At 44.3% G+C, this 26,786-nt stretch overlaps 2 protein-coding genes across 5 annotated transcripts in view; both read right to left on the reverse strand.

Annotated features, from left to right (window-relative positions):
* Positions 1–9,831: 9,831 nt before the first annotated feature.
* On the reverse strand, positions 9,832–16,164 carry LOC139268339 (RILP-like protein 2). The gene is made up of 3 exons (XM_070886420.1): positions 15,451–16,164; positions 12,427–12,578; positions 9,832–10,451 (listed from the first exon to the last, which is right to left on the reverse strand). The coding sequence occupies exons 1-3, from the start codon at positions 15,757–15,759 to the stop codon at positions 10,313–10,315; spliced, it is 600 nt and encodes a 199-aa protein (XP_070742521.1). The 5' UTR covers positions 15,760–16,164; the 3' UTR covers positions 9,832–10,312.
* A 4,652-nt stretch (positions 16,165–20,816) lies between these two features.
* rilpl1 (Rab interacting lysosomal protein-like 1) overlaps positions 20,817–26,786 on the reverse strand; it is a 39,897-nt gene continuing 33,927 nt past the window's right edge. For 2 of the 4 annotated variants that reach the window (XM_070888181.1, XM_070888179.1), the window contains 2 exons: positions 25,785–25,872; positions 22,784–22,872 (listed from right to left, as the gene is read on the reverse strand). In XM_070888181.1, the coding sequence (XP_070744282.1) occupies positions 22,867–22,872; positions 25,785–25,872 (94 nt within the window). In that variant the 3' untranslated portion in view covers positions 22,784–22,866. Of the gene's footprint in view, positions 22,873–25,784; positions 25,873–26,786 lie in introns of all 4 variants that reach the window. The other 2 variants (XM_070888180.1, XM_070888178.1) reach the window with 1 other exon arrangement.

Raw genomic sequence — 26,786 nt, forward strand, 5'->3', positions numbered from 1 at the left:
CTTTACTCTGCAACATGCTGGTGTTCTACCAGGTCTTGGGGAGCATGGCTAACTAGAATGGAAACTGTTCAATGCTCCAATGTTTGCTTCATTGCCTCAAGAGGGAACCAAGCCATTTAGTGCACCTTAAGCACAGCAACTAATTAGAATGTGACTTTTGTGATGATCCAATCTGTCCATACATCTCCCTGAAGGCAGCGAGCGCGTTTCAATGTCTTCCACTGCACTGAAGAGAGGTCATCTGAACTAATTGAACTTTATTCCCAGGTGCTGTCCATGTTGCTGAATGATCAAATGATGTACTTCTGAGGAGAGCTGGTCTGCTTGTTTTTAATTGCTGTTTAACTCTTTAATTTAAAAAGAATTTTCAGGGCATGTGTGTCACTGGCCAGGTCAGCGTGGAGGTGCTGGGCTGTTGTCTTGAACAGTTGCAACTGGGGATTTGATACAACGGAGGGGTTTGCTGGGCCACTTCAGAGGGCAGTTAAGAGTCAGCCACATTGGTGTGAGGCTGGAGTGACATATCGGCCCAGACGGGGTAAGGACAGCCGGTTTCCTTCCCTAAAGGACATGAATGTTATTAAAAACCCAACTGGTTCAATCCAATAGCTTCATGGTCACTTTTACTAATGCTGCCGACTTTAGATGTGCAGGTGTGTCATATAAATGTAGTGGGTTAATCTATATTGTTCAGGGGTAATGTCTGATATCAGCGGTGTGAAATTCTGCAGGTATATTCAAATTTATTTTCACTTCAGGTGTAATGTTGTCTGACCCATTTATATAAATAAAAACTTCAGCTGCTGTTTGAAAGTGTCAAATGGTTAAATGCAGCCACTCTGTGACAAAGACTTGAGGATTCATGATCTGCCAGATCTCCCTCGTGGGGGTCTGGACTATGAACAGATTGAACATGTTTTTAAAAACTTCCAACTACATGTCCTGGCCAATATTTATCCCTCAATCAACATTAAAAAAAACAGATTATCTGGTCATTATCACATCACTGTTTGTGGGAGCTTGCTTGTCCAAAATTGGCTGCCGCGTTTCTTACATTACAACAGTGACTACAGCCAATGAAGTACTTTAAGTGTAAAGTGCTTTGGGACGTCTGGTGGTCACACAAGGTACTATATAAATGCTGGGGGGACAATTGAAATTTTCAGGACTGAAATCGATATTTTTGCTGGGCAAGGGTACCAAGGCATCTGGAGCAAAAGCAGGTAAAGATACAGATCAGCTGTGATCAAATTGAACAGCACGATGGGCTAGATGGGCTAAATGGCCTCCTGTTCCTACGAGCCCTGGCACCAGGCGAAGCGACACTTGTTACGGGGGAGAGCGTGCTTTCTCTGCACCGTGCCCCTCTTGTAGCCCTTTTCACCCCAAGTCACTGGTTTTGTCTGCAATGCTATTTAATGAATCTACATTCACTGCTATATTGTAAACCAGTGTAGTTAAAACATTTAATTTCTCAAATGTTGCTAAGTCAACAAAATACACGTTGATATATTTGCAATTTTCAGTGTGTTTTATTCTGTCTGAGTACAGTCATTGGGATTTAATTCCCACAGCATGGAAGAATAGTTATTCTGCAGTGCTGGACGAGTGCAGGAGTTCGGGCAGCGTTGAGGAGGAGGCCACAGTCCGGGGTCGGAGGCCTATAAACAGGTCGTGAGTGCAGGAGTTCGGGCAGCGTTGAGGAGGAGGCCACAGTCCGGGGTCGGAGGCCTATAAACAGGTCGTGAGTGCAGGAGTTCGGGCAGCGTTGAGGAGGAGGCCACAGTCTGGGGTCGGAGGCCTATAAACAGGTCGTGAGTGCAGGAGTTCGGGCAGCGTTGAGGAGGAGGCCACAGTCCGGGGTCGGAGGCCTATAAAAAGGTCGTGAGTGCAGGAGTTCGGGCAGCGTTGAGGAAGAGGCCACAGTCCGGGGTCGGAGGCCTATAAACAGGTCGTGAGTGCAGGAGTTCGGGCAGCGTTGAGGAGGAGGCCACAGTCTGGGGTCGGAGGCCTATAAAAAGGTCGTGAGTGCAGGAGTTTGGGCAGCGTTGAGGAGGAGGCCACAGTCTGGGGTCGGAGGCCTATAAACAGGTCGTGAGTGCAGGAGTTTGGGCAGCGTTGAGGAGGAGGCCACAGTCTGGGGTCGGAGGCCTATAAACAGGTCGTGAGTGCAGGAGTTCGGGCAGCGTTGAGGAGGAGGCCACAGTCCGGGGTCGGAGGCCTATAAACAGGTCGTGAGTGCAGGAGTTCGGGCAGCGTTGAGGAGGAGGCCCAGCTTGTGTAGCTACAGGGAGAAGGCAAAATAGAAGTAGAAAGAAATAGAAAGGTGACGTCCCAGCCAAGGGGGTAAGTGATTGGCTGGTGATTGGTGAGTAGTTTTTCTTTTTTCTCTTCTATAACAGTGAGTAAACTTTAGCATTGTTGTTGCCAATTTAAGTGTATCTAAGGGTTAAGTCATGGCAGGAAAGCTTGGTCACGTGATATGCTCCTCCTGTACCATGTGGGAACTCGGGGACACTTCCGGTGTCCCTAACAACTACATGTGTGGGAAGTTATCCGCCTCCAGCTCCTGACGGTCCGCGTTGCGGAATTGGAGCTGAGGGTGGATTCACTCTGGAGCATCCACTATGCTGAGAATGATGTGAGTAGCACATGTAGCGAGTTGGTCTTACCGCAGGTGAAGGGTCCACAACCAGCTAGGGAATGGAAGACCAGCAGGAAGAGCAGTGCAAGGAAGGTAGTGCAGGGGTCCCCTGCGGTCATCCCCCTGCAAAACAGATGCACCGCTTTGAGTACTGTTGAGGGGGATGACTCATCAGGGGAGGGCAGCAGTAGCCAAGTTCATGGCACCGTGGCTGGCTCTGCTGCACAGGAGGGCAGGAAAAAGAGTGGGAGAGCGATAGTGATAGGGGATTCGATTGTAAGGGGAATAGATGGGCGTTTCTGCGGCCGCAACCGAGACTTCAGGATGGTATGTTGCCTCCCTGGTGCAAGGGTCAAGGATGTCTTGGAGCGGGTGCAGGACATTCTAAAATGGGAGGGTGAACAGCCAGTTGTCGTGGTGCACATTGGTACCAACGATATAGGTTTAAAAAAAGGGATGAGGTCCTACGAGACGAATTTAAGGAGCTAGGAGCTAAATTAAAATGTAGGACCTCAAAAGTAGTAATCTCAGGATTGCTACCAGTGTCACGAGCTAGTCAGAGTAGGAATCACAGGATAGCTCAGATGAATACGTGGCTTGAGCAGTGGTGCAGCAGGGAGGGATTCAAATTCTTTAGGGCATTGGAATTGGGGGAGGTGGGACCAGTACAAACCAGACGGTCTGCACCTGGGCAGTACCGGAACCAATGTCCGAGGGGGAGTGTTTGCTCGTGCTTTTGGGGAGGAGTTAAACTAATATGGCAGGGGGGTGGGAACCAAATGCAGGGAAACAAAATGAAGACAAAAGCAAAAGACAGAAAGGAGATGAGTAAAAGTGGAGGGCAGAGAAATCCAAGGCAAAAAACAAAAAGGCCGCTGTACAGCAAAATTCTAAATGGTCAAAGTGTAATAAAAAGGCAAGCATGAAAGCTCGTTGCCTCAATGCAAGGAGTATTCGGAACCCAGGAGAGGGCTCTGAGCTAGTTAAAGTGGGTGAGAGCTCAGATGAACAGAACACCAAGAAAGCATGCAAAAGGCAGGAGGCAACAGAGCAGAGTAGCACTGGGGTAAGTGTAAACCACAACGTGATGGGAAGGGACAATATGTATAAATATAAAGGGGCTGCAGGAGGGGTCAAAACTAAAAATCATGGTTTAAAAACTAGTATTAAAACACTACCTAAACGCACGCAGCATTCGAAATAAAGTAAATGAGTTGCCGGCACAAATCATTGCAAATGGGTATGATTTGGTGGCCATTACAGAAACGTGGTTGCAGGGGGGCCAAGACTGGGAATTAAACATAAGGGGTATCTGACAATTCGGAAAGGTAGACAAGAAGGGAAAGGAGGTGGGGTAGCTCTGTTAATAAAGGATGATATCAGGGCAGTTGTGAGAGATGATATTGGCTCTAATGAACAAAATGTTGAATCATTGTGGGTGGAGATTAGAGATAGTAAGGGGAAAAAGTCACTGGTGGGCGTAGTTTATAGGCCCCCAAATAATAACCTTCACGGTGGGGCGGGCAATAATCAAGGGAATAATAGAGACATGTGAAAAAGGAATGGCAGTAATCATGGGGGATTTTAACCTACATATCGATTGGTCAAATCAAATCGCACGGGGTAGCCTTGAGGAGGAATTCATAGAATGCATGCGGGATTGTTTCTTAGAACAGTATGTTACAGAACCTACAAGGGAGCAAGCTATCTTAGATCTGGTCCTGTGTAATGAGACAGGAATAATAAACGATCTCCAAGTAAAAGATCCTCTCGGAATGAGTGATCACAGTATGGTTGAATTTGTAATACAGATTGAGGGTGAGGAAGTAGTGTCTCAAACGAGCGTACTATGCTTAAACAAAGGGGACTACAGTGGGATGAGGGCAGAGTTGGCTAAAGTAGACTGGAAACAGATTAAACGGTAGCACAATTGAGGAACAGTGGAGGACTTTTAAGGAGCTCTTTCATAGTGCTCAACAAAAATATATTCAGTGAAAAAGAAGGGCGGTAAGAGAAAGATAACCAGCCATGGATAACCAAGGAAATAAAGGAGAGTATCAAATTAAAAACCAATGCGTATAAGGTGGCCAAGCTTAGTGGGAAACTAGAAGATTGGGAAAATTTTAAACGACAGCAAAGAATGACTAAGAAAGCAATAAAGAAAGGAAAGATAGATTACGAAAGTAAACTTGCCCAAAACATAAAAACAGATAGTAAAAGCTTTTACCGATATATAAAACGGAAAAGAGTGACTAAAGTAAATGTTGGTCCCTTAGAAGATGAGAAGGGGGATTTAATAATGGGAAATGTGGAAATGGCTGAGACCTTAAACAATTATTTTGCTTCGGTCTTCACAGCGGAAGACACAAAAACCATGCCAAAAATTGCTGGTCACGGGAATGTGGGAAGGGAGGACCTTGAGATAATTAGGGGGGGTAGTGCTGGACAGGCTAATGGGACTCAAGGTAGACAAGTCCCCTGGTCCTGATGAAATGCATCCCAGGGTATTAAAAGAGATGGCGGAAGTTATAGCAGATGCATTCATTATAATCTACCAAAATTCTCTGGACTCTGGGGAGGTACCAGTGGATTGGAAAGCAGCTAATGTAACACCTTTGTTTAAAAAAGGGGGCAGACAAAAGGCAGGTAACTATAGGCCGGTTAGTTTAACATCTGTAGTGGGGAAAATGCTTGAAGCTATCATTTAAGGAAGAAATAGCGGGACATTTAGATAGGAATAGTGCAATCAAGCAGACTCAACATGGATTCATGAAGGGGAAATCATGTTTAACTAATTTACTGGAATTCTTTGAGGATATAACGAGCATGGTGGATAGAGGTGTACTGATGGATGTGGTGTATTTAGATTTCCAAAAGGCATTTGATAAGGTGCCACACAAAAGGTTACTGCAGAAGATAAAGGTACGCAGAGTCAGAGGAAATGTATTAGCATGGATAGAGAATTGGCTGGCTAACAGAAAGCAGAGAGTCGGGATAAATGGGTCCTTTTCGGGTTGGAAATCAGTGGTTAGTGGTGTGCCACAGGGATCGGTGCTGGGACCACAACTGTTTACAATATACATAGATGACCTGGAAGATGGGACAGAGTGTAGTGCAACAAAATTTGCAGATGACACAAAGATTAGTGGGAAAGCGGGTTCTGTAGAGGACAGTGAGAGGCTGCAAAGAGATTTAGATAGGTTAAGCGAATAGGCTAAGCTTTGGCAGATGGAATACAATGTCGGAAAATGTGAGGTCATCCACCTTGGGGGGGAAAAAAACCCAGTAAAAGGGAATATTATTTGAATGGGGAGAAATTACAACATGCTGTGGTGTAGAGAGACCTGGGGGTCCTTGTGCATGAAACTCTTTTTGAAGTTCACCTGCAAAACATCATAACATTAAACGGTGCCACCCGACCTGGGTGACACTCCAGACATTTACAAGGCCCTTTTTTTTCCCCCCTTTTTTTTTGTGTTTTTCTTTTTTTGTTTTTTTTTTGGGGCACTAAAATCACAATTTTCCCCAGTGCCCCCTATAAAAGGGAAGGGGGACACTAAAAGCACCGGCAATTAAAACAAATTAAACTTTAAAACGTAAAATCAAATTAAAATTTGGTTGCCGGGCGTGATGATGCACTCCAGTCCCTCCGATGCCCACCTCTCGCGGAAGGCCGCGAGCGTACCGGTGGACACCGCGTGCTCCATCTCCAAGGACACCCTGGACCGGATGTAAGAGCGGAAGAGAGGCAGGCAGTCAGGTTGAACGACCCCCTCGACCGCCCGCTGCCTGGACCGGCTGATGGCACCCTTGGCCGTGCCCAGGAGCAGTCCTACGAGGAGGCCTTCGGACCTACCCGCTCCCCTCCGCACAGGGTGCCCAAAGATCAGGAGAGTGGGACTGAAGTGCAGCCAGAATTTCAGGAGCAGCCCCTTCAAATAGTGGTCCTTGTGCATGAAACTCTTTTGAGTTTACCTGTGAAAACATAAAACATGTATCCGTGCCACCCGACCTGGATGACACACACAAGACATTTACAAGGCCCTTTTTTTTTTTTTGGTTTTTTTTTTTGTGGTTTTTTTTGTTGGGCACTAAAATCAAATTTTTCCTTTTTTCCAGTGCCCCCTATAAAAGGAGAGGGGGACACTAAAAGCACCGGCAATTAAAACAAATTAAACTTAAAAACGTAAAATCAAATTAAAATTTGGTTGCCGGGCGTGATGATGCACTCCAGTCCCTCCGGTGCCCACCTCTCGCGGAAGGCCGCGAGCGTACCGGTGGACACCGCGTGCTCCATCTCCAAGGACACCCTGGACCGGATGTAAGAGCGGAAGAGAGGCAGGCAGTCAGGTTGAACGACCCCCTCGACCGCCCGCTGCCTGGACCGGCTGATGTCCTTGTGCATGAAACTCTTTTGAGTTTATCTGTGAAAACATAAAACATTAAACGGTGCCACCCGACCTGGGTGACACAGCAGACATTTACAAGGCCCTTTTTTTTCCCCCCTTTTTTGTGTTTTTTTTTTGTGTTTTTTCTTTTTTTTTTGTGTTTTTCTTTTTTTTGGTTTTTTTTTTGGGGCACTAAAATCACAATTTTTCCCCAGTGCCCCCTATAAAAGGGAAGGGGACACTAAAAGCACCGGCAATTAAAACAAATTAACTTTAAAACGTAAAATCAAATTAAAATTTGGTTGCCGGGCGTGATGATGCACTCCAGTCCCTCCGGTGCCCACCTCTCGCGGAAGGCCGCGAGCGTACCGGTGGACACCGCGTGCTCCATCTCCAAGGACACCCTGGACCGGATGTAAGAGCGGAAGAGAGGCAGGCAGTCAGGTTGAACGACCCCCTCGACCGCCCGCTGCCTGGACCGGCTGATGTCCTTGTGCATGAATCCCAAAAAGTTAGTTTGCAGGTGCAGCAGGTAATCAGGAAGGCGAATGGAATGTTGGCCTTCATTGCGAGAGGGATGGAGTACAAAAGCAGGGAGGTCCTGCTGCAACTGTACAGGGTATTGGTGAGGCCGCACCTGGAGTACTGCGTGCAGTTTTGGTCACCTTACTTAAGGAAGGATATACTAGCTTTGGAGGGGGTACAGAGACGATTCACTAGGCTGATTCCGGAGATGAGGGGGTTACCTTATGATGATAGATTGAGTAGACTGGGTCTTTACTTGTTGGAGTTCAGAAGGATGAGGGGTGATCTTATAGAAACATTTAAAATAATGAAAGGGATAGACAAGATAGAGGCAGAGAGGTTGTTTCCAATGGTCGGGGAGACTAGAACTAGGGGGCACAGCCTCAAAATACTGGGGAGCCAATTTAAAACCGAGTTGAGAAGGAATTTCTTCTCCCAGAGGGTTGTGAATCTGTGGAATTCTCTGCCCAAGGAAGCAGTTGAGGCTAGCTCATTGAATGTATTCAAGTCACAGATAGATAGATAGATTTTTAACCAATAAGGGAATTAAGGGTTACGGGGAGCGGGCGGGTAAGTGGAGCTGAGTCCACGGCCAGATCAGCCATGATCTTATTGAATGGCGGAGCAGGCTCGAGGGGCTAGATGGCCTACTCCTGTTCCTAATTCTTATGAGACCAGCATTAGGGGAGCTTAATCCCAACTTGGGTTTGGAGCACACCCACAATGTGCTGAATGGCCTCCTTCCATGCTGTATGATTCCCTCATATTCCTATAACTTTCTTATCCATCTTTTTAAACTAAACTCTCACTCAAATCTCTGGTGCTAATTACAAGAAAATGCATTAATTCTGAAAAATCTCTGCACCAAGTCAGGAGGTGGTTCTTCGCATGAAGTGATCAATAAATGCAGCAGGGTTCTCAAGAGTCGTGGAGGCAAAATTGTGGGTAGTGTTTGAGACAATCAAATGCCCTAATGGATGGATCAATTGAGATGAGTTTCTGCATCCACAATTGTTGGTGAATGGTCCCAATTTGGATTCACAAATTACTCAAGACCATTCTGTTGGCAAGTAACAAGAAAATCAAGTCTTCCTGAAAGTGTTTTTATGATTTTACAACTGCTTTCAACACATTAAGTGTCTGTTCCAAAGGAAAATCTGTAATTGGTGAAAAGAACAAACATTAGATCACCGTCATGTATTTCTACACTGATATTGTGCCAACTCATTTTAAACAAGTGAAGCCAACTTTTCCATGTACAAATTTATTGCTGAGATAATCAGACAATCCATTGATTGGCAAGTTGAGTTACGTTCAAAGTTTATTCTTTGCCTGTTGAAGCCTATACTACTATAGTCAGCCACATTTTCTATTAAATAGCAATGAGTTTGATCAACTACAAGATAAATTTGTTGATGCCAAATTAGGAGGCCGAGCAAACTTGGGGAAGAATGTAGGAATATAAATCAGGTTAGTGGAATAGGCAGACAGGTGGCTGATGCAATTTAATTCAGAGAAATGTGGATAAAGACCAATGAAAAGAAACGTACCCTGACTGGTAAGATTCTTGGCTGGAGAAATGGGTAGCGTGAGGGATGTGGATTGATGGATTTTTAAAGATGAGTGCCAGTAGAAAAGACCATTAAAAGGCAAATGGATTTCTAGATTTTATACATGGGGGCATTAAACATAGAAGCATAGCTTGAGATTTAAGATTCTGAAAGGTTTTGAGGAAAATAGTGAGTGTTTCCACAGTTAGCAAATCAGTAACAAGGGGGTACAGACTGAGGATTCTCACTAGATGAATTACATTTATTTCCACGCACCTGATCTGTACCCTAAACATTACTGTGTCTTTTTACAGATGCTTATTGACCTATTGTGTATTTCCAGCAGTTTCTGTTTCTATAACAACGCATTTTCACAGACTTGAACATAAGAATTAGGAACAGGAGTAGGCCATCTAGCCCCTCGAGCCTGCTCCACCATTCAACAAGATCATGGCTGATCTGGCCGTGGACTCAGCTCCACTTACCCACCCGCTCCCCATAACCCTTAATTCCCTTATTGGTTAAAAATCTATCTATCGGTGACTTGAATACATTCAATGAGCTAGCCTCAACTGCTTCAGAAAAATGCAAGTTTTTCTTCCATAAGTATTTTCTGTTGGTTTTGCCTGCATTAAATCGTTGATTAGCAGGTAGCATCCTCGCCTTGGAGTCAGATGGTTCTGGGTTCAAGTCCCACTCCAGTGACTTGAGCACAAAAGTCTAGGCTGATACTCCTCGTGCAGTGCTGAGGGAGTGCTGCACTGTCAGAGCTGCTGTTTTTTGGATGAGACGTTAAACAGAGGCCCTCTCGGGTGAACATAAAAGATCCCTTGGCACTATTCGAAGAGCAGGGGAGTTATTCCCCGGTGTCCTGACCAATATTTGTCCCTCAACCAACTCCACTATTTCACTATTTGTGGGATTTTGCTGTATGCAAATTGGCTGCCACATTTTCAACATTGCGAAAGTGACCACGCTTCAAAATGCTTCCTTGGCTGTAAAGTGGTTTGGGACACAGGTCACAAAAGGCGCTATATAAATAAATGCATGTTCTTTCTTTTTAAAATAGGGTGTTGGAGAAAGATTTAGCAATTAGTTATTGCTAACCAGCATCTTCTAGAATTCCTCGATCAAAATAAACTGTTTGTGTTAAGATGTGACTGGAGATGGGAGGCTCTTGACTCGTATTTCCTGGGATTGCAGCTTCAGTAAACACCCGCTTGTAAATGCGATTTATAAATATCTACTCGCCTTCCAGTAAGTGCTGCTTGTCCAGTTCCATCACGAGCACTCGGTTCATTGTCGATCTCCACTACCTGAGACACCTCAGCAGCGATGATTCCACTAAGGCAAGCACACAAATGTCACCTCAACAAAATTGACTAAAGATGCATTTACTGTGCTATGCAACTGAAGCATAAAAGTGACATGTTTTTGTACTTGTAAATATCGATCCTGCTCGCTAAACACATTAGAAAACCTTTTTCTACTCGCAGTTTTGGCCCATGTATCCAAATCCCGAGATCTCTGTCCCTCCACTCTAGAATTGGCAGCTCAATGAATAGCTAAATGTTTAAATTAAAAGAGATTATAAAATCTCAACTGGGTGTTAACAAATGTTAAATAAGTACTGAGAGATTTTGATATTTTATTTTATTTCATCATTCTTGGGATGTGGGCGTCGCTGGCAAGGCCAACATTTGTTACACGTTCCGAGTTGCTCTTGGGAAGGTGGTGGTGAGCTACTGCCTTGAACCATTGCAGTCCGTGTGGTGAAGTTACTCTCACTGCTGTTAGGGAGGAAGTTCAAGGATTTTGACCCAGCGACAATGAAGGAACGGTGATATATTTCCAAGTCAGGATGGTGCATGACTCAGACGGGAACTGGGAGGTGGTGATGTTCCCATGCACCTGCTGCCTTTGTTCTTCTCGGTGTTGTCGAAGAAACCTTAGCAAGTTATATAAACAAATTCCTATTAGCAAATTAGCACCATGTGGTCAGAGATCTTGGCCATTAGCCCTGATATCCACGTGGTTTTCCAACATGGGTCACTGGATCGTGAACAGGTGCACGAACCCTGGGCAACTTTCCCCTCCACGAGATTGCGCTTTGGACACTTTGCACAGTCCCACTGGACCCCGGTCATAGTACCAGTTTCATCAACCTTATTCAACAAAATCTGCTCCCCTAATACAAATTTGACTTTAGTGTTAAAATGAATATCCTACAGCCAAGAAAGAAAGACTTGCATTTCTATAGTTCATTTCACAGAGCACTTTGCAGCCAATGAAGTACTTTTGAAGTGTAGTCACTAATGTAGGAAACATGACAGCCAATCTTTGCACAGCAAGCTCCCACAAACAGTAATGTGATAATGACTAGATAATCTGTTTTTTTGATGTTGATTGAGGGATTCATATTGACTCTCAACACCGGGGAGAACTCAAAATAGTGCCATGGGATCTTTTACGCACGAGAGAGCAGACGGGACCTCGGTTTAACATCTCATCCAAAAGATGGCACCTCCGACAGTGCAGCGCTCCGCTCCCTCAGTGTCAGCCTAGATCTTCAAATCTACAGCTTCAAATCTACAGTGGAGCTTGAACCCACAAGTTTCTTGACTCAGAGGCAAGGGTGCCACCCACTGAGCCACAGTTGACACTAAGGAAAGAAAGATTTGGATTTATATAGCGCCTTTCATGGCCAATGGACATCTTAAAGCGCTTTACAGCCAATTAAGTAATTTTGGAGTGTTATAATGTAGGAAACGCAGCAGTCAATTTGCACACAAGCAAGTTCCCACAAACAGCAATGTGACAATGGCCAGATAATCTGTTTTTTGTTATGGTGATTCAGTAACAAAGTAATAGAAGAACAATTTGTAGTTGATGGTGATGAGATTCGGGATATGGAGCAACGACCGAGGCAATGGAAGACCATGAGAAAGTGCTATCTGCATCTTCACAGTAGTTAACGATTCTCGCTCTCGCACATGAACTATTATCTTAGAGAAAGTACTCGCCAGGACAGACAGGATTAATAACGGCACCACAGGCTTTTCACAACTTCGGGGCCTGTGTTCTAATCTAATAATAATGAACAAAAGCCTAACTGTGAATGCTGGAAATCTGAAATAAAAACAGAAAATACTAGAAATACTCAGCAGGTCAGGCAGCATCTGTGGAGAGAGAGAAAGAGAGTTAACCTTTCAGCTCGATGGCCTTTCGTCAGAGCAGTCTGATGAAAGATCATCGACCTGAATCGTCAGTAATAATGAACCTTGGCTGCAGCAAGAACTTCTCCTGAGATCATACCCACCTTTTGTAACACTGGATTTCTTCTTGTGTAACAAGGAGTTGAGCTTTCAGATAATTGCGTTCCTGCAGCACGTCTCTCAGTTCTTGTAAGGTGAATCGTGGACGATTTGGGTCCTTCAGGTCTATGAGAAGCATGTTTGGCCCAACGCTTTGCTGCATTCGGAAATCAAACTTTATTCAACTGATGAAACCGCCACATCATCAGTACACGCGGACTGGACCCACAACAGTCCCGCACCGGGCCCAACGGCTGGGTAAAGAACATAAAGCAAGGAGATATTCCGACTCGGAACTCCTTCACAGCAAACGAGTCAAAGGTGTGCAGAGAAAACATTACAGGGACACCCTCAGAGCTTCCTTGATAAAGTGCAACATCCCCACTAACACCTGGGAGTCCCTGGCCAAAGACTGCCCTAAGGAGAGGAAGTGCATCCGATAGGGTGCTGAGCACCTCGAGTCTCATCGGCGAGAGCATGCAAAAATCAAGCGCAGGCAGCGGAAAGCGTGCGGCAAACCAGATTCCCCACCCACCCCTTCCCTCAACGACTATCTATCCCACCTGTGACAGGGACTGTGATTCTCGTATTGGACTGTTCAGCCACGTAAGGACTCATTTTTAGAGTGGAAACAAGTCTTCCTCGATTCCGAGGGACTGCCTATCATGATGATGATGATAAAATGCTACATCTATTGGGACAGGTGCTCACTAAAACACACGAGTCTACGACCGTCAGCCAGTAAAAACGCGATTTGGAGAATCAACCTCAGGCGCAGTCTGGGTTTCTCGAGAAAGCGGATGTGGCAGGGGTTGGTCAGGTTGTCTCAAGGAGGGAGGGGAAACTCACTGGAGCCACAAGTGGACGGACAAGGTGCAGTTGTGACAATGGTGCACATGTCTCTATCCTGGACCATTCGATCTTCCGGCTCCCAACCAACAAGCAGAGTTTGGTGAAGGGTGCTGACTTCAGGAGTGGGCAGGAAGTAAAATATATTTTAAATGTGTTAAAAAAAGATTTAGACGTCTATAAATAAAGCAGAGGACACAGATTTAAGATAATTGGCAAAATAACCAGAGGGGGAGATGAGAGGTATAGACAATTTCTTAACCGATAAATGGTTTATGGGGAGCGGGCAGGGAAGTGGACCCGAGTCCATGATCGGATCAGCCATGATTGTATTAAATGGCGGAGCAGGGTCGAGGGGCCGTATGGCCTATTCCTGCTCCTATTTCTTATGTTCTTATGAGGAGCCATTTCTTTAGGCAGCGAGTTGTTGTGATCGGGAACACGCTGCCTGAAAGGGCGGTGGGAGCAGATTCAATAATAATTTTCAAAAGGGAGTTGGATAAATACCGGTAAAGGAACAATTTGTCGGGCTGTGGGGAAAGGGCGGGGAGTGGGACTCGTTGGACAGCTCTTTCAAAGAGCCGGCACAGACGTGATGGGCCAAATGGCTTCCTTTGCTGTATGGTTCTATGACATAGAGACTAAAGACCTGTGTCTCCACCTCACTTGAGGGGTCACACTTCCAAGAGTCAAACGCATATATACAAAATAAGGGAACTATCTATATTCTGCTGTTTTTTTTAAATCTTTTGATAACTTGGTCTATCCCCAAGATTGGGAGCCAGGAATTTACAAGCAGCTGCCAATCTACAGGACATTAGTCAACACTCAGCCAATGTAGACTACTTCCCCATGGAGGAATAGCTTTAAAGGGACAGGCCAGGCTAAGGCGCCTCTGTTTCAGCAGTGAAATATAATCGCGATATATTTCCCTGAAAGAAAGCTTTCGACAAGGTCCCACACAAGAGATTAATGTGCAAAGTTAAAGCACATGGGATTGGGGGTAGTGTGTTGACGTGGATTGAGAACTGGTTGTCAGACAGGAAGAAAAGAGTAGGAGTAAATGGGTACTTTTCAGAATGGCAGGCAGTGACTAGTGGGGTACCGCAAGGTTCTGTGCTGGGGCCCCAGCTGTTTACACTGTACATTAATGATTTAGACGAGGGGATTAAATGTAGTATCTCCAAATTTGCAATGACACTAAGTTGGGTGGCAGTGTGAGCTGCGAGGAGGATGCTATGAGGCTGCAGAGTGACTTGGATAGGTTAGGTGAGTGGGCAAATGCATGGCAGATGAAGTATAAGGTGGATAAATGTGAGGTTATCCACTTTGGTGGTAAAAACAGAGAGACAATTATCTGAATGGTGACAGATTAGGAAAAGGGGAGGTGCAACGAGACCTGGGTGTCATGGTACATCAGTCATTGAAGGTTGGCATGCAGGTACAGCAGGCGGTTAAGAAAGCAAATGGCATGTTGGCCTTCATAGCGAGGGGATTTGAGTACAGGGGCAGGGAGGTGTTGCTACAGTTGTACAGGGCCTTGGTGAGGCCACACCTGGAGTATTGTGTACAGTTTTGGTCTCCTAACTTGAGGAAGGACATTCTTGCTATTGAGGGAGTGCAGCGAAGATTCACCAGACTGATTCCCGGGATGGCGGGACTGAACTATCAAGAAAGACTGGATAGGTCTTGTATTCACTGGAGTTCAGAAGAATGAGAGGGGACCTCATAGAAACATTTAAAATTCTGACGGGTAAAGACAGGTTAGATGCAGGAAGAATGTTCCCGATGTTGGGGAAGTCAAGAACCAACGGTCACAGTCTAAGGATAAGGGGTAAGCCATTTAGGACCGAGATGAGGAGAAACTTCTTCACCCAGAGAGTGGTGAACCTGTGGAATTCTCTACCACAGAAAGTTGTTGAGGCCAATTCACTAAGTATATTCAAAAAGGAGTTAGATGTAGTCCTGACAACTAGGGGGATCAAGGGGTATGGCGAGAAAGCAGGAATGGGGTACTGAAGTTGCATGTTCAGCCATGAGCTCATTGAATGGTGGTGCAGGCTCGAAGGGCCGAATGGCCTATTTTCTATGTTTCTATGCGATCCAGACCCCAGATTATCCACAAGCAATGCCTCGGGGATCAGTTAGTAATAATACAAAACTTTTATTTCCATCCATACCTCTTCCTTGGTGTCACTGGCTTTATTCTGAAGTTCTCCAATAAGTCTTTCTGCTTCGGTTTTCAGATTGTCTCGCTCAACTTGGAGTTCTTCCACGGTCAGGTTGTATTTGTTTACCAGCGTTTCAAACATTTCTAAAACTCGGAGTACATTGAACTGCAATTCAGAAATTGTTCCTGAACTTTGCGAGCTGCTAATTTTCATTAACTGACGACCAACAACGTACGATATATCATAGACATCTTCAACAGTGAGCTTGAATGGGTCTTTGTCAAAGGCCGCACTCGGAACTGGCTCCACGTTGTCCATGGTTCCCCCAGCTCAGGTTAGGGCGCAGCTCAAATGAAACCAAAGCACCGATCCGTCTTAAACAGTCGTTCGAATTCTTATAAAGAATAAAGTCGTTTGGAGAAGCAAAACTTTTTTTCGTATCCCGTCACAAAACTCTTTTCACACAATTCTCTGAGGCATCATTTATTTCCCCTTTCCACTTCCTTGTTCGTTCACTGAAGGTTCACTTGGCTCCGGTGGTTGGGAGGAACCTTGCTTGAGGCGAGAGTCGGGGTTGGATTTCCGCAGGTGAAAGGGACAGACACTGGGTCCAAAGTGCCTTCTGCACAACACTCCTGAAGATTTGCTCCCCTTTGTTTTAGCGCCTTCTGTCCACTTCAAAGTGTCAAAGGTTTTTTTTTCAAATTTTTCTGACCTGGAAATGTAAATGTACACGCACCTGGTCATTTGCAAACTTTCCTCTGCCAGCAGCAATTAAACTCGGACTGATCTCCCCAGGCGGGGTGCTGATCAGGGAATTTAAAGGGACAGGCCATGTTAGCAGCTAAGGAGTACAAATGTGCTCCTCACCCACACTATCTGAGTCTCATCAAAGGAGGACTGCTAGAATAAAATTATTAAAATATTTTACCTATCAGGAAGTTACATGGCCGTACTCTGAGTGAGAGGTTCAAATCAGGATCATAAACTCTCAGAGCAGAGCTTCAAGATTGGATTGGCGAACAATTGGATTCAGCCGCATGGACTCTAATCTCTGGAATTCCCTCCCTAAACATCTCTTCCTCTCTTCCTTTAAGATGCTCCTTAAAACCTACCTCTTTGACCAAGCCTCTTCCTAGAAATGAACCACAGTGGTTTGTTTGCATTTATTATGGCCTTGTTAACACGAGATTACATCATTATGTAAGATGTCACTATGGAAGAGAACACATTACAGCCACTTGAGCTTAACTTGTTATATACTGTTTCTAGCTGCTGTAATCCAGAGAATTATAACCCTTCATTCCATAACCCTTTAACCACTTTCAGTACCAATTCCTATCCATGTGATTCAAGATGTTCTAGTGTACCTAAACATTTCTCTCATTCTGTTCTGGCATCTTCTGATCCCAAGATGCTAGAGAGGGTACAGAGGAGATTTACCAGAATGGTTGCAGGGATGAGGGATTACAGTTTACGTGGATAGACTGGGGTTGTTCTCCTTAAAGCAGAGAAGGCTAAGAGGAGATTTGATAGAGGTGTTTAAAATCATCAAGGGTTTAGATAGAGCAAATAAGGAGAAACTGTTTCCAAAAAAAAGATTATTTGGTCATTATCACCTTGCTGTGTGTGGGAGCTTGTTGTGTGCAAATTGGCTGCTGCGTTTCCCACATTACAACAGTGACTACACTCCAAAAAAAAGTATTTGATTTTTAATGGCTGAAAGGTAGATAACCAAAGGGCACAGATTTCAAGTGATTGGCTTCTCAAGAGACGACATGAATTGACCTTTTCATGCAATGAATGGTTAGGATTTAGAATGCGCTGCATAATAGGGTGATGGAGGCAGGCTCAAGAGCAGCCTTCAAAAGGGAATTGGATAACTACTTGGAGAAAAAAAATTCGAGATATGGGGAAAGAGCGTGGGAGTGGGACTGACTGAATTGCTGTTTGAAAGAGCTGGTGCAGACTCGATGGGCCGAATGGCCTGCTTCTGTGCTGTACTATTGATTCTATGAGGCGAACAGGCTGGTGCTTAGAGTTAGCAAGGCATCAAATGTATTATTATGGTTAGTCACAGATAACTTAATCTCCAAATGTAAACAAAGTGTAACCTGGTCTGAAAGCAGGCTGGTCTGACCTTGTACAGGCAATGTTAACTACATTTGCAGATTTTTAGGTTCCCAGCATTTTGACTACAGAACGAATATAAAATGGAAGCAAAATAAGTGATTCCTCCACATAAAATGGCTTCCCTTACTATTGGTATAATCGTAACGTCTTTTTCTTTGCGATTATCACAAAGTATTATTGTGGGTGACGTGGAGCTGGCACTGTACATTTATGGATTCATAATCAATCAGGAGTTACTCTCCTCCCCTAATGGGGGAGTGAGATTTATCCACTGACTGAGAGCTATGGACTGGGAAAGGCTCAGGTTCAGTGACCGGTTTGTTTTACAAGAGGCAGGTGGGGTAGTTGCTCAATGCCTTGGCATTCTTTATCTTCCAAAGCATTTAGTAAATTGCAATTTAATGTTGGTTTATTCATCCATAAACTCTCAGAGAAAACACAGGTGTACATTTTGCATTCAGGTGCTGGTCCTGGTATATTGTCATAGGAACAGGAGGAGGCCATTCAGCCCCTCGAGCCTGTTCCGCCATTCAATCAGATCATTTACCCACCTTTGCTCCATATGCCTTGTTACCCTTACCCAATGAAAATCTATCGAACTCAGTCTTGAAAATTTACTTTGATCCTCAGAACCTACAGCCTTTGGGGGAAGAGAGTTCCATCTTTCCATGACCCTTTGTCTGAAGAAGTGCTTTCTGATTTCAGTCCTAAATGGTCCACCCCTAATGTTATTATGCCCCCTTGTTCTGGATTCTCTCACCAGAGGAAATAATATCTCTGCATCTACCCTATCGAATCACGTAACCATGTGAAATACCTTGATTAGATTATCCCTCAACCGTCTAAATTCAAGGGAATACAAGTCTATGCAACCTGTGCTCGTACATTAACCCTTTTAGCCCTGGTATAATTATGGTGAATCTGGCTACAGCCCGTCCAAGGTCGATATTATCCTTCCTGAGGTGCAGTGCCCAGACCTGAATGCAGTTTCTTCGGTTGGGGTCTGACCAGGGCTCTGTCCAGCTGTAACGTAACTTCCACCCCTTTGTATCCCAGCCCTCGAGATAAAAGTTTTCTTTTTTAAACTAGAGTTCATCGGGTTAATTTCAGTGTGTCGATTTCAAAGGTCAGAGTTTTCTGATGCCAAGGGGATAAGGGCACGGCGGAGAGATTTACCTTCACCAGCTGGCAGGTAATGTGGCAACACCCATCACCCGTCCACTGTCGAACCTTCCCGATGGTCATTCTATTGATTAAATGGGATGAAATGTAACCTGGGAGCATTCTACAATGGACAGACGATGAGTGACCATTGGATAATGAGTGACGAGCAATGGCCGGGCGATGGACAGGCAATGGCAATGGCCAGGCGATGGACAGGCAATGGCAATGGCCGGGCGATCGGTGGACAGGCAATGGCAATGGCCGGGCGATCGGTGGACAGGCAATGGCAATGGCTGGGCGATGGATAGGCAATGGCAATGGCTGGGCGATCGGTGGACAGTGGGCAACGAGCAGGTGCCGGGCAATGGGAGGGCGTTTTGTGTCGTCACATTAGCACCGAACGAGAAGACACGATTTAAGGAAACCACAAGTTAAGCATAAGAAGTGATGTCTTCACATAAAAACTTGGATTTATATAGCGCCTTTCACGACCACTGGATGTCTCAAAGCACTTTACAGCCAATGAAGTACTTTTGGAGCGTAGTCACTGTTGTAATGTGGGAAACGCGGCAACCAATTTGCGCACAGCAAGCTCCCACAACCAGCAATGTGATAATGACCAGATAATCTGTTTTTCTGTTATGTTGGTTGAGGGATAACTATTGGTCAGGCCATCAGGGATAACTCCCCTGCTCTTCTTCAAAATAGTACCGGGGAGCAGGAAGTGCCTCGGTTTAACGTCTCATCTGACAGACGGCACCTCTGACAGTGCAGCACTCCCTCAGTATTGCACCGAAGTGTCAGCTCAGAAAAAGATTGGCTTTTAGTGTATGAAATTCATCCAGTGCGTATTGTTCCAAGCCATGGCTCAGTGGGAAGCAGTCTCACCTCCGCGGCAGAAGTTTGTAGAATTAAGTCCCATGCCCGGGATTTGAGCACATAATCTCGGCTGACACTCCCAGTGCGTTACTGAGGGAGTGCTGCACTGGCAGGGGTGCCATTATTTGGACGAGATGTTAAATCGTCTGCCATCTCGGGTGACGTGAAAGATTCCAAGGCACTATTTGAAGAAGAGCAGGGTGGGGGGGGGGATTCTCTCCGGTGTCCTGGGTGTTAGAAGAGGATGTAAGGCTGGAGGAAGTGACTGAATGATAACCCATGGAAATACAACGCAGATGTATGGGATTACTGGATCAAAAATGACTAAAGTCCATCTTTGGTGCGCCTTCACCCATCCTGGGAGTCACAGGATCCAACGATACTGGAGTCGTTGACCAATCACAGCGATCAGTGAGTCTACAACAGACCCAGACACCAGGCGAGGAAAACCCCCAGTGCGGGAGAGCTTTGGGAACCAGAGGCCCAAAGTCCCCTATTCCCCTCGAGCTCGCTGCACCCCCCACACGGCACGGCTCACATTGCTCAAACTCGATCCCAAAATCATTCTCCGAAAGAAATCTACCTAATTTGCATTTGAGTGAATCGACACTAACTGCTTCCACCGTCTCCCTCGGAATCCTGTTCCATAGATTGACCATTCGCTCAATAAAGTTAAATGTTTTTGCACTAGTTCCAATTCTGAAAATGATTTTAAGTGCATAATTAAACCAACTATAATAAGCATGAATAAAATAATGTAAGTGAATTGCACTTTACATAAATACTAATCAATCTTCCATATCACACAAGGGATCAAGTACAAGTGTAATCTTCAGATGACGTGGAGTTAGAGGTCAGGTGTAACTGGACCACAGGACAGATATAATTCAATCCCCATTTGAGTCATACATTCGCTGTTCTTTATCTTTATATGTCCATGATAAATTCCTATGTCCACTTTTAGAGTGGAGCCTGTTCATGTGAACTTGTCACATTGTATTTGCACCCTCCTGCCAGTAGCGGTGGTGCAGCGCCTTCACTGGTGGGGGAGTATAATTGCAGCGTGACTTGTTTACATACACAGTTTTCATTCTAAATGTGAGCATAGGAATTTATAATGGCAAAAAGTTAAGAGGAAATGCCTGCAAATGCAAGGTTTTTATTGCAGATAGATACACATTAGATGCTCACAGCTGAAATGATTACATTGTACTTTATTCAGCAGCCAGTCTTTAGTTAATACTTCACAATTACTTTGGCGAAACGGAAGGTATATGCGAGATGGAGTATCTACATTATCTACACTATTTTAAAGAAATAGTAAAGGCCCAAAATGAAACCCTACAGTTTCCAAATTAACAAAAGTGAATCTACACAGTCTATCCCACTGAAGTATACATTTAGATTGAGCATGAAAATTCATTTCTAATCTGTCAAAGTATACAATAACTAAGCAGAAACCTGCTGTGCTTCCACCAGTTTTGTATTCAGTACAGATTAGGACAGTGAACTGATCGCAGTGTGCTAAGTTCACAATAACCAATGTCCTGATTCCGCTCACGTTGAGCTCAGTGAACAGCCTCAGAGTCGAGCGGCTGGACCAGATCCTTCTGGTCACCCCCACATGAATATGAATGGCGTGAAGACCTTGGAGAATGGGCTTCACTGCTCGAGACACCCTCCAAAGTCATGGAGAGTTTCTGCTGAGTAATTTATCCGCAACCTCTTAATGAATCATTTAAGGCATCAGCTGTAAATTTACAGCCAAGGGCAAATATGCAGCTGCGCCATAATGAGGCTTTAAACTACACTGCAGTTAAATAGATGGAACAAGCCCTCAACATTAGCCTCCCGCAACATGCACACAGATTACTTCATCCTCACCAATGGCAGTTACAGGCTCAACACGCATTTAGAATGAAAACTAGCTATGTAAGCATCACGCTGCAATGACACCCTCCCACCAATGGTGATGCTGCAGCGTCTACAGGGGTGGGAGGATGCCATTACAGCACAAAATATTCCATTGAGTTTATTCAATATTCTGTTTTTCCAGATTAGGAACATGGCGAAATCTGGTGATGCAATTGTGCCTTTAGTGGGGGATGAACAACTCATTTTTTTCCAATGAACCAGTACCTCTTGCAAACCTCGGGGCGACTTTACCCACATCCATCTTAAATGGAGCTGTGGCAGATCTAACAGGACTTAAATCTGCATCACAAAACAAGTATAACATGTTGCACAGCTGTATTTTTAAAATTCGCACTGCATGAGGGCCAGACATGCAAGTTTCCAACAGCGAACTTTGTTTTTTGCTGACAATGCACTGATTAGTTTTGCAAACACTCCAAACTGTTTCAAAGCAGTTGTGTCAAACTTTGGCATAATCCATTTTGCTTTCCTCAGCCAAAGATCTGTACAGTTGTGCAGGTGCCCTGCAAACTAGTCACGTACAGTAGAAGGATAACACGGAGATGAACTTCCCTTTTTTCGTAAAAAAAATTAAATAAAATGCGAAATATCTGTACACAGGTGAGTGTAGACGTATCATGCCGGGTCGAACAATACACAACACAGAAAGGATGGTCAGAAACTGAGAAAGCTTTAAACTAAAATCCCGTTTCATTCCTTAATATCACCTGAAATCTGTAAACATGTTCCTTAGTCTCCTTGCTCCAGACTACAATACTCTAACCGTCAGCAAGTAATTTGAGACCATATACACTTGGGAAATAGACTGTATAATTCCTCAGAAAGCACGCGTTAGAATTGCCTTTACAAGATGGTTATTAGAAGACAGCAGCTGTGCAATCCACAGATAGATACCTCTGGGTTTGGCGTACAACATTGCAGGTTCGACATACAAAAGAAAAGCAAATACTGTTACAATTGTGATACCGTGAGGTCATCACATTAATTTACCTTTCCAAAAATAAGGTTAGTGATTAGAATACAATTGTTCACCACTGCAGGCAGTCCAGCTCTAGCACCCCATTTAGCAGTCGGACTTTCAATGTTAAATGTGTGAGACAAGTCAAGTTCCAATTATTCTCATTATTCAGTTCCAAAAAGGTGACTTTCGGGATTGTTAAACCAGCAGACATGTCCGGGGGCTGCAGTTATAGATGTTGTAACGCCTCTTGGCCTTGTTCTGTGACCATCCCTTCTTGCTCTGAAATTCCCCAAACTCCCCCGGATCCTTGCACTCTGAGGCGGTTTACTGTCCGTTTGTCCCGTGAAAATAAATTAAACCTGGGCAAGACACAAAAATAAATGATGTTTATTTCACAGCAAAGTGTATTTCAAGGTCCGCATCATTTAATACCTCATACTCCATTCAAAATAACAAATGGAACCAAAAAGAACTAGACTATAAAATAATTCAGTAGAAAGCAGCTTGTGTGTCACCCTGGCTTTATTTTTTAATCAACAGAACACTGATCATCTGGTAATTAAAGGCTGGATTTCTCCCCAACATCCCTCACACCCCACAAGCAGCAGGAAACATTTACCTTACAACAAAAATACTGTACTGAAAGGGCTTTTCATGTTTCTATTCTGAATCATACAGGACAGGAGGCAATTCGGCCCATCATGCCGGTGCTAACTCTTTGAGAGAGCTATCCAACTAGTTCCACAGTTTCCACTCTGCCCCACAGCCCTGCAATGTGTTTCTTTTCAAGTATATATCCCATTCTGGAAGCAGATTCAATAGTAACTTTCAAAAGGGAATTGGATAAATATTTGGAAAGGAAATAAATTGCCAGACTATGAGGAAGTGCAGGGGAGTGGGACTGATCGGATCGCTCTTTCACAGAGCCGGCACAGGCACGATGGGATCCTTCTATGCTGTAGGATTCTAACTACTAGCAGATCTCCCATGGAATTGCTCAGGTGTTGTCTGGGTCAGGAGCACAGTTGTGTCGTTCCGCTTCTAACATGGCCTGTCCCTTTAAGACCATGACTCAAGTACTCCATGTGGGAATCCATGGAGTTGCAGCTGCCCATAAATTGCTCAGGTCAGTTACAGGACAGTAAATTGCTTGTACATTTCAGGCTCCAGGTCAACAATTAGCTCTGATAAATAGCCAATCATACACTGTTTTAAAAGGATCATGTGATGCGAGATGCATTTGTCTGCTGCTCAGCTAAAGCTGTGCCCAACTGCTGTTAAGTAAGCACTAGGTGAGGTCAGAGTTCAGAACACTGGTCTAAAGCCTAGAGTTCATTAAAAAAATACTATGTGATGATTGATAAAGATTACTCGGGCGTTAGACGTTCTGGCTCCCGTATCAAGCTACTGACTTCGGTTCTTTATACTTGTTCTTTCACAGAAATTGAAGTGTGATGCTTGAAGTGTGATATGCCAGAAAGGAGAAGTGTATCGGTCATCTTCAAGCTGCAGATCACAGAAGCACCCAGCGTTTACTGATTGTTTTGCATCTGTAACAAACCATGATGGATAGAATGTGTGCACGGTTTTATATTTTAAAGTTATTATATCACAGAATGATACAGCACAGAAGGAGACCATTCGGCCCATTGTGCCTGTGCTGGCTTTGAAAGAGCGATCCAATTAGTCCCACTCCCATGGGATTGGGGGTAATGTATTGATGTGGATAGAGAACTGGTTGGCAAACTGGAAGCAAAGAGTGGGAATAAACGGGTCCTTTTCAGAATGGCAGGCAGTGACTAATGGGGTATAACAAAGTTCAGTGTTAGGACCCCAGCTATTTACAATATACATTAATGATTTAGACAAAGGAATTGAGTGTGATATCTCCAAGTTTGCAGATGACACTAAGCTGGGTGGCGGTGTGAGCTGTGAGGAGGATGCTAAAAGGGTGATTTGGAAAGGTTAGGTGAGTGGGCAAATGCATGGCAGATGCAGTATAATGTGGATAAATGTGAAGTTATCCACTTTGGTGGCAAAAACAGGGAGATAGACTATTATCTGAATGGTGACAGATTAGGAAAAGGGGAGGTGCAATGAGACCTGGGTGTCATGGTACATCAGTCATTGAAAGTTGGCATGCAGGTACAGCAGGCGATGAAGGCAGCAAATGGCATGTTGGCCTTCATAGCGAGAGGATTTGAGTATAGGAGCAGGGAGGTCTTACTGCAGTTGTACAGGGCCTTGGTGAGGCCTCACCTGGAATATTGTGTTCAGTTTTAGTTTCCTAATCTGAGGAAGGACATTCTTGCTATTGATGGAGTGCAGCGAAGGTTCACCAGACTGATTCCCGGGATGGCAGGATTGACATATGAAGAAAGACTGGATCGACTAGGCTTATATTCACTGGAATTTAGAAGAATGAGAGGGGATCTCTTAGAAACATATAAAATTCTGATGGGATTGGACAGGTTAGATGCGGGAAGAATGTTCCCGATGTTGGGGAAGTTCAGAACCAGGGTCACAGTCTAAGGATAAGGGGTAGGCCATTTAGGACCGAAATGAGGAGAAACTTCTTCACTCAGAGAATTGTGAACCTGTGGAATTCTCTACCACAGAAAGTTGTTGAGGCCAGTTCATTAGATATATTCAAAAGGGAGTTAGTTAGATGTGGCCCTTACAGCTAAAGGGATCAAGGGGTATGGAGAGAAAGCAGGAATGGGGTACTGAAGTTGCGTGATCAGCCATGATCACATTGAATGGTGGTGCAGTCTCAAAGGGCCAAATGGCCTACTCCTGCACCTATTTTCTATGTTTCTATGTTTCAACAGTATCTGATCCGACGGGACCCAGCTACAGGATAGACTGGGAAATGGAAGCAAATTGTTAAAGAAACAAAAACACTTAAAGCTCTGGCTTTACTTCTATCAATAACATCAGTTACATTCCAGATTTACTATTTATAAAATCAAATTTACCAATTTCTTAAATCAGATGCATTAAAAAGCGAGCACTAAAACACAAAGAAAGGCACAGGTCAAAGGTTAACAGAGACACGCAGGTCAAAGGTTAATACACAGAAAGGCGCAGGTCAAAGGTTAAAACACTGAATATAATATGGCTGATTATGCAAACAATCACGTTTGTTCATTCATTTTTCTGATTGGCTGATCAGAGGGTTGATGAATCAGCCAATCAGAATGAGATCAGTGGAGGTCAGTTTCATGCAAGAAGCTTAAAAATGGGAAGATAATAAAATAAATGATCGTACAAGGGAAACAAGTCTTCTGATTGGTTGTAATGTGGGATCATCTGGAATCAATCCAGCTGCTACCATTGGCATTATGGCAGTAAAGATCCTGGTCAGAGAGTAACAGACACACAGAATAAACAGCAGGAAACAGTCAAACAGATGCTCATTCCAGTACAGCACAGCAAGAGATTGTGACTGAACAGTTACTGTTCCCGTACAATGAGAAAAACTTCTCTGCACAGTGCAGCGATGGCACTCCTGCAACCGACACATACAATACAGAAAGTGCTGAGCGATCAGATCCACAGGGAGAGGAGAGAATGACTTACTTACACGGTAAAGAAATTCATACAATTGCTGAGCGTTTAGTAAAGTGATGGAAGTTAAATTATTTATGGAGGAAAAAATGGAATAAACATGATTAGCAAAGATGAATAACATTTCACTGTCTGCAGAAAAATGGAACAGCTTAAATAATCCAATCATTTTTTGTGCATTATATTTAAGGAAGAGAGAAGTGTGCGTCAATCTTATCTCCTTGAACGCACTTAAATACCCAGCAACACTGCAGGGCACTCGGCGATACTGCATGATAACATGCAACATTGCAGGGCTCCCGCAACACCGCAGCACATCCTGCAACGATGCAGGGCACCATGCAACATCCAAACAAGGCAGAGTTAGGGAAAGCAGTGAGAAATCACCTGTTTTAAACAACTAGAACCACATCTTATCCTCAAGCACATCACTTGGGCTAAAGGAGTTTATTTGATCTAGAAAAATGGCTTTCCCATAAACGCATTAACCGTTTTTATATTTTAAAATCATTATTACATAGGATATACGGCACAGAAACAGGCCATTTGGACCAACCAGTCCATGCCAGCGTTTGTGCTCCACTCGAGCCTCCTTTTCTCATCTACATCTGTCATTATGTCATAGAATCTTACAGCTCAGGAGGAGGCCATTTGGCCCATTGTGCCTGTTCCAGCTCTTTGAATGTGCTGTTCAATTAGTCCC

The sequence above is a fragment of the Pristiophorus japonicus genome, chromosome 8, assembly GCF_044704955.1.
Source record: "Pristiophorus japonicus isolate sPriJap1 chromosome 8, sPriJap1.hap1, whole genome shotgun sequence".
Lineage (NCBI taxonomy): Eukaryota > Metazoa > Chordata > Chondrichthyes > Pristiophoridae > Pristiophorus > Pristiophorus japonicus.

Bases quoted from the DNA above. Each gene is read 5' to 3' on its own strand.
- LOC139268339 (XM_070886420.1), bottom strand. From the start codon at position 15,759: ATGGACAACGTGGAGCCAGTTCCGAGTGCGGCCTTTGACAAAGACCCA. The intron at 12,579-15,450 runs GTATGGATGGAA...TTCCGAATGCAG, and splicing joins CCAGTGACACCAAGGAAGAG to CAAAGCGTTGGGCCAAACAT. The intron at 10,452-12,426 runs GTGGGTATGATC...TGCTTGCCTTAG, and splicing joins GAAATCCAGTGTTACAAAAG to TGGAATCATCGCTGCTGAGG.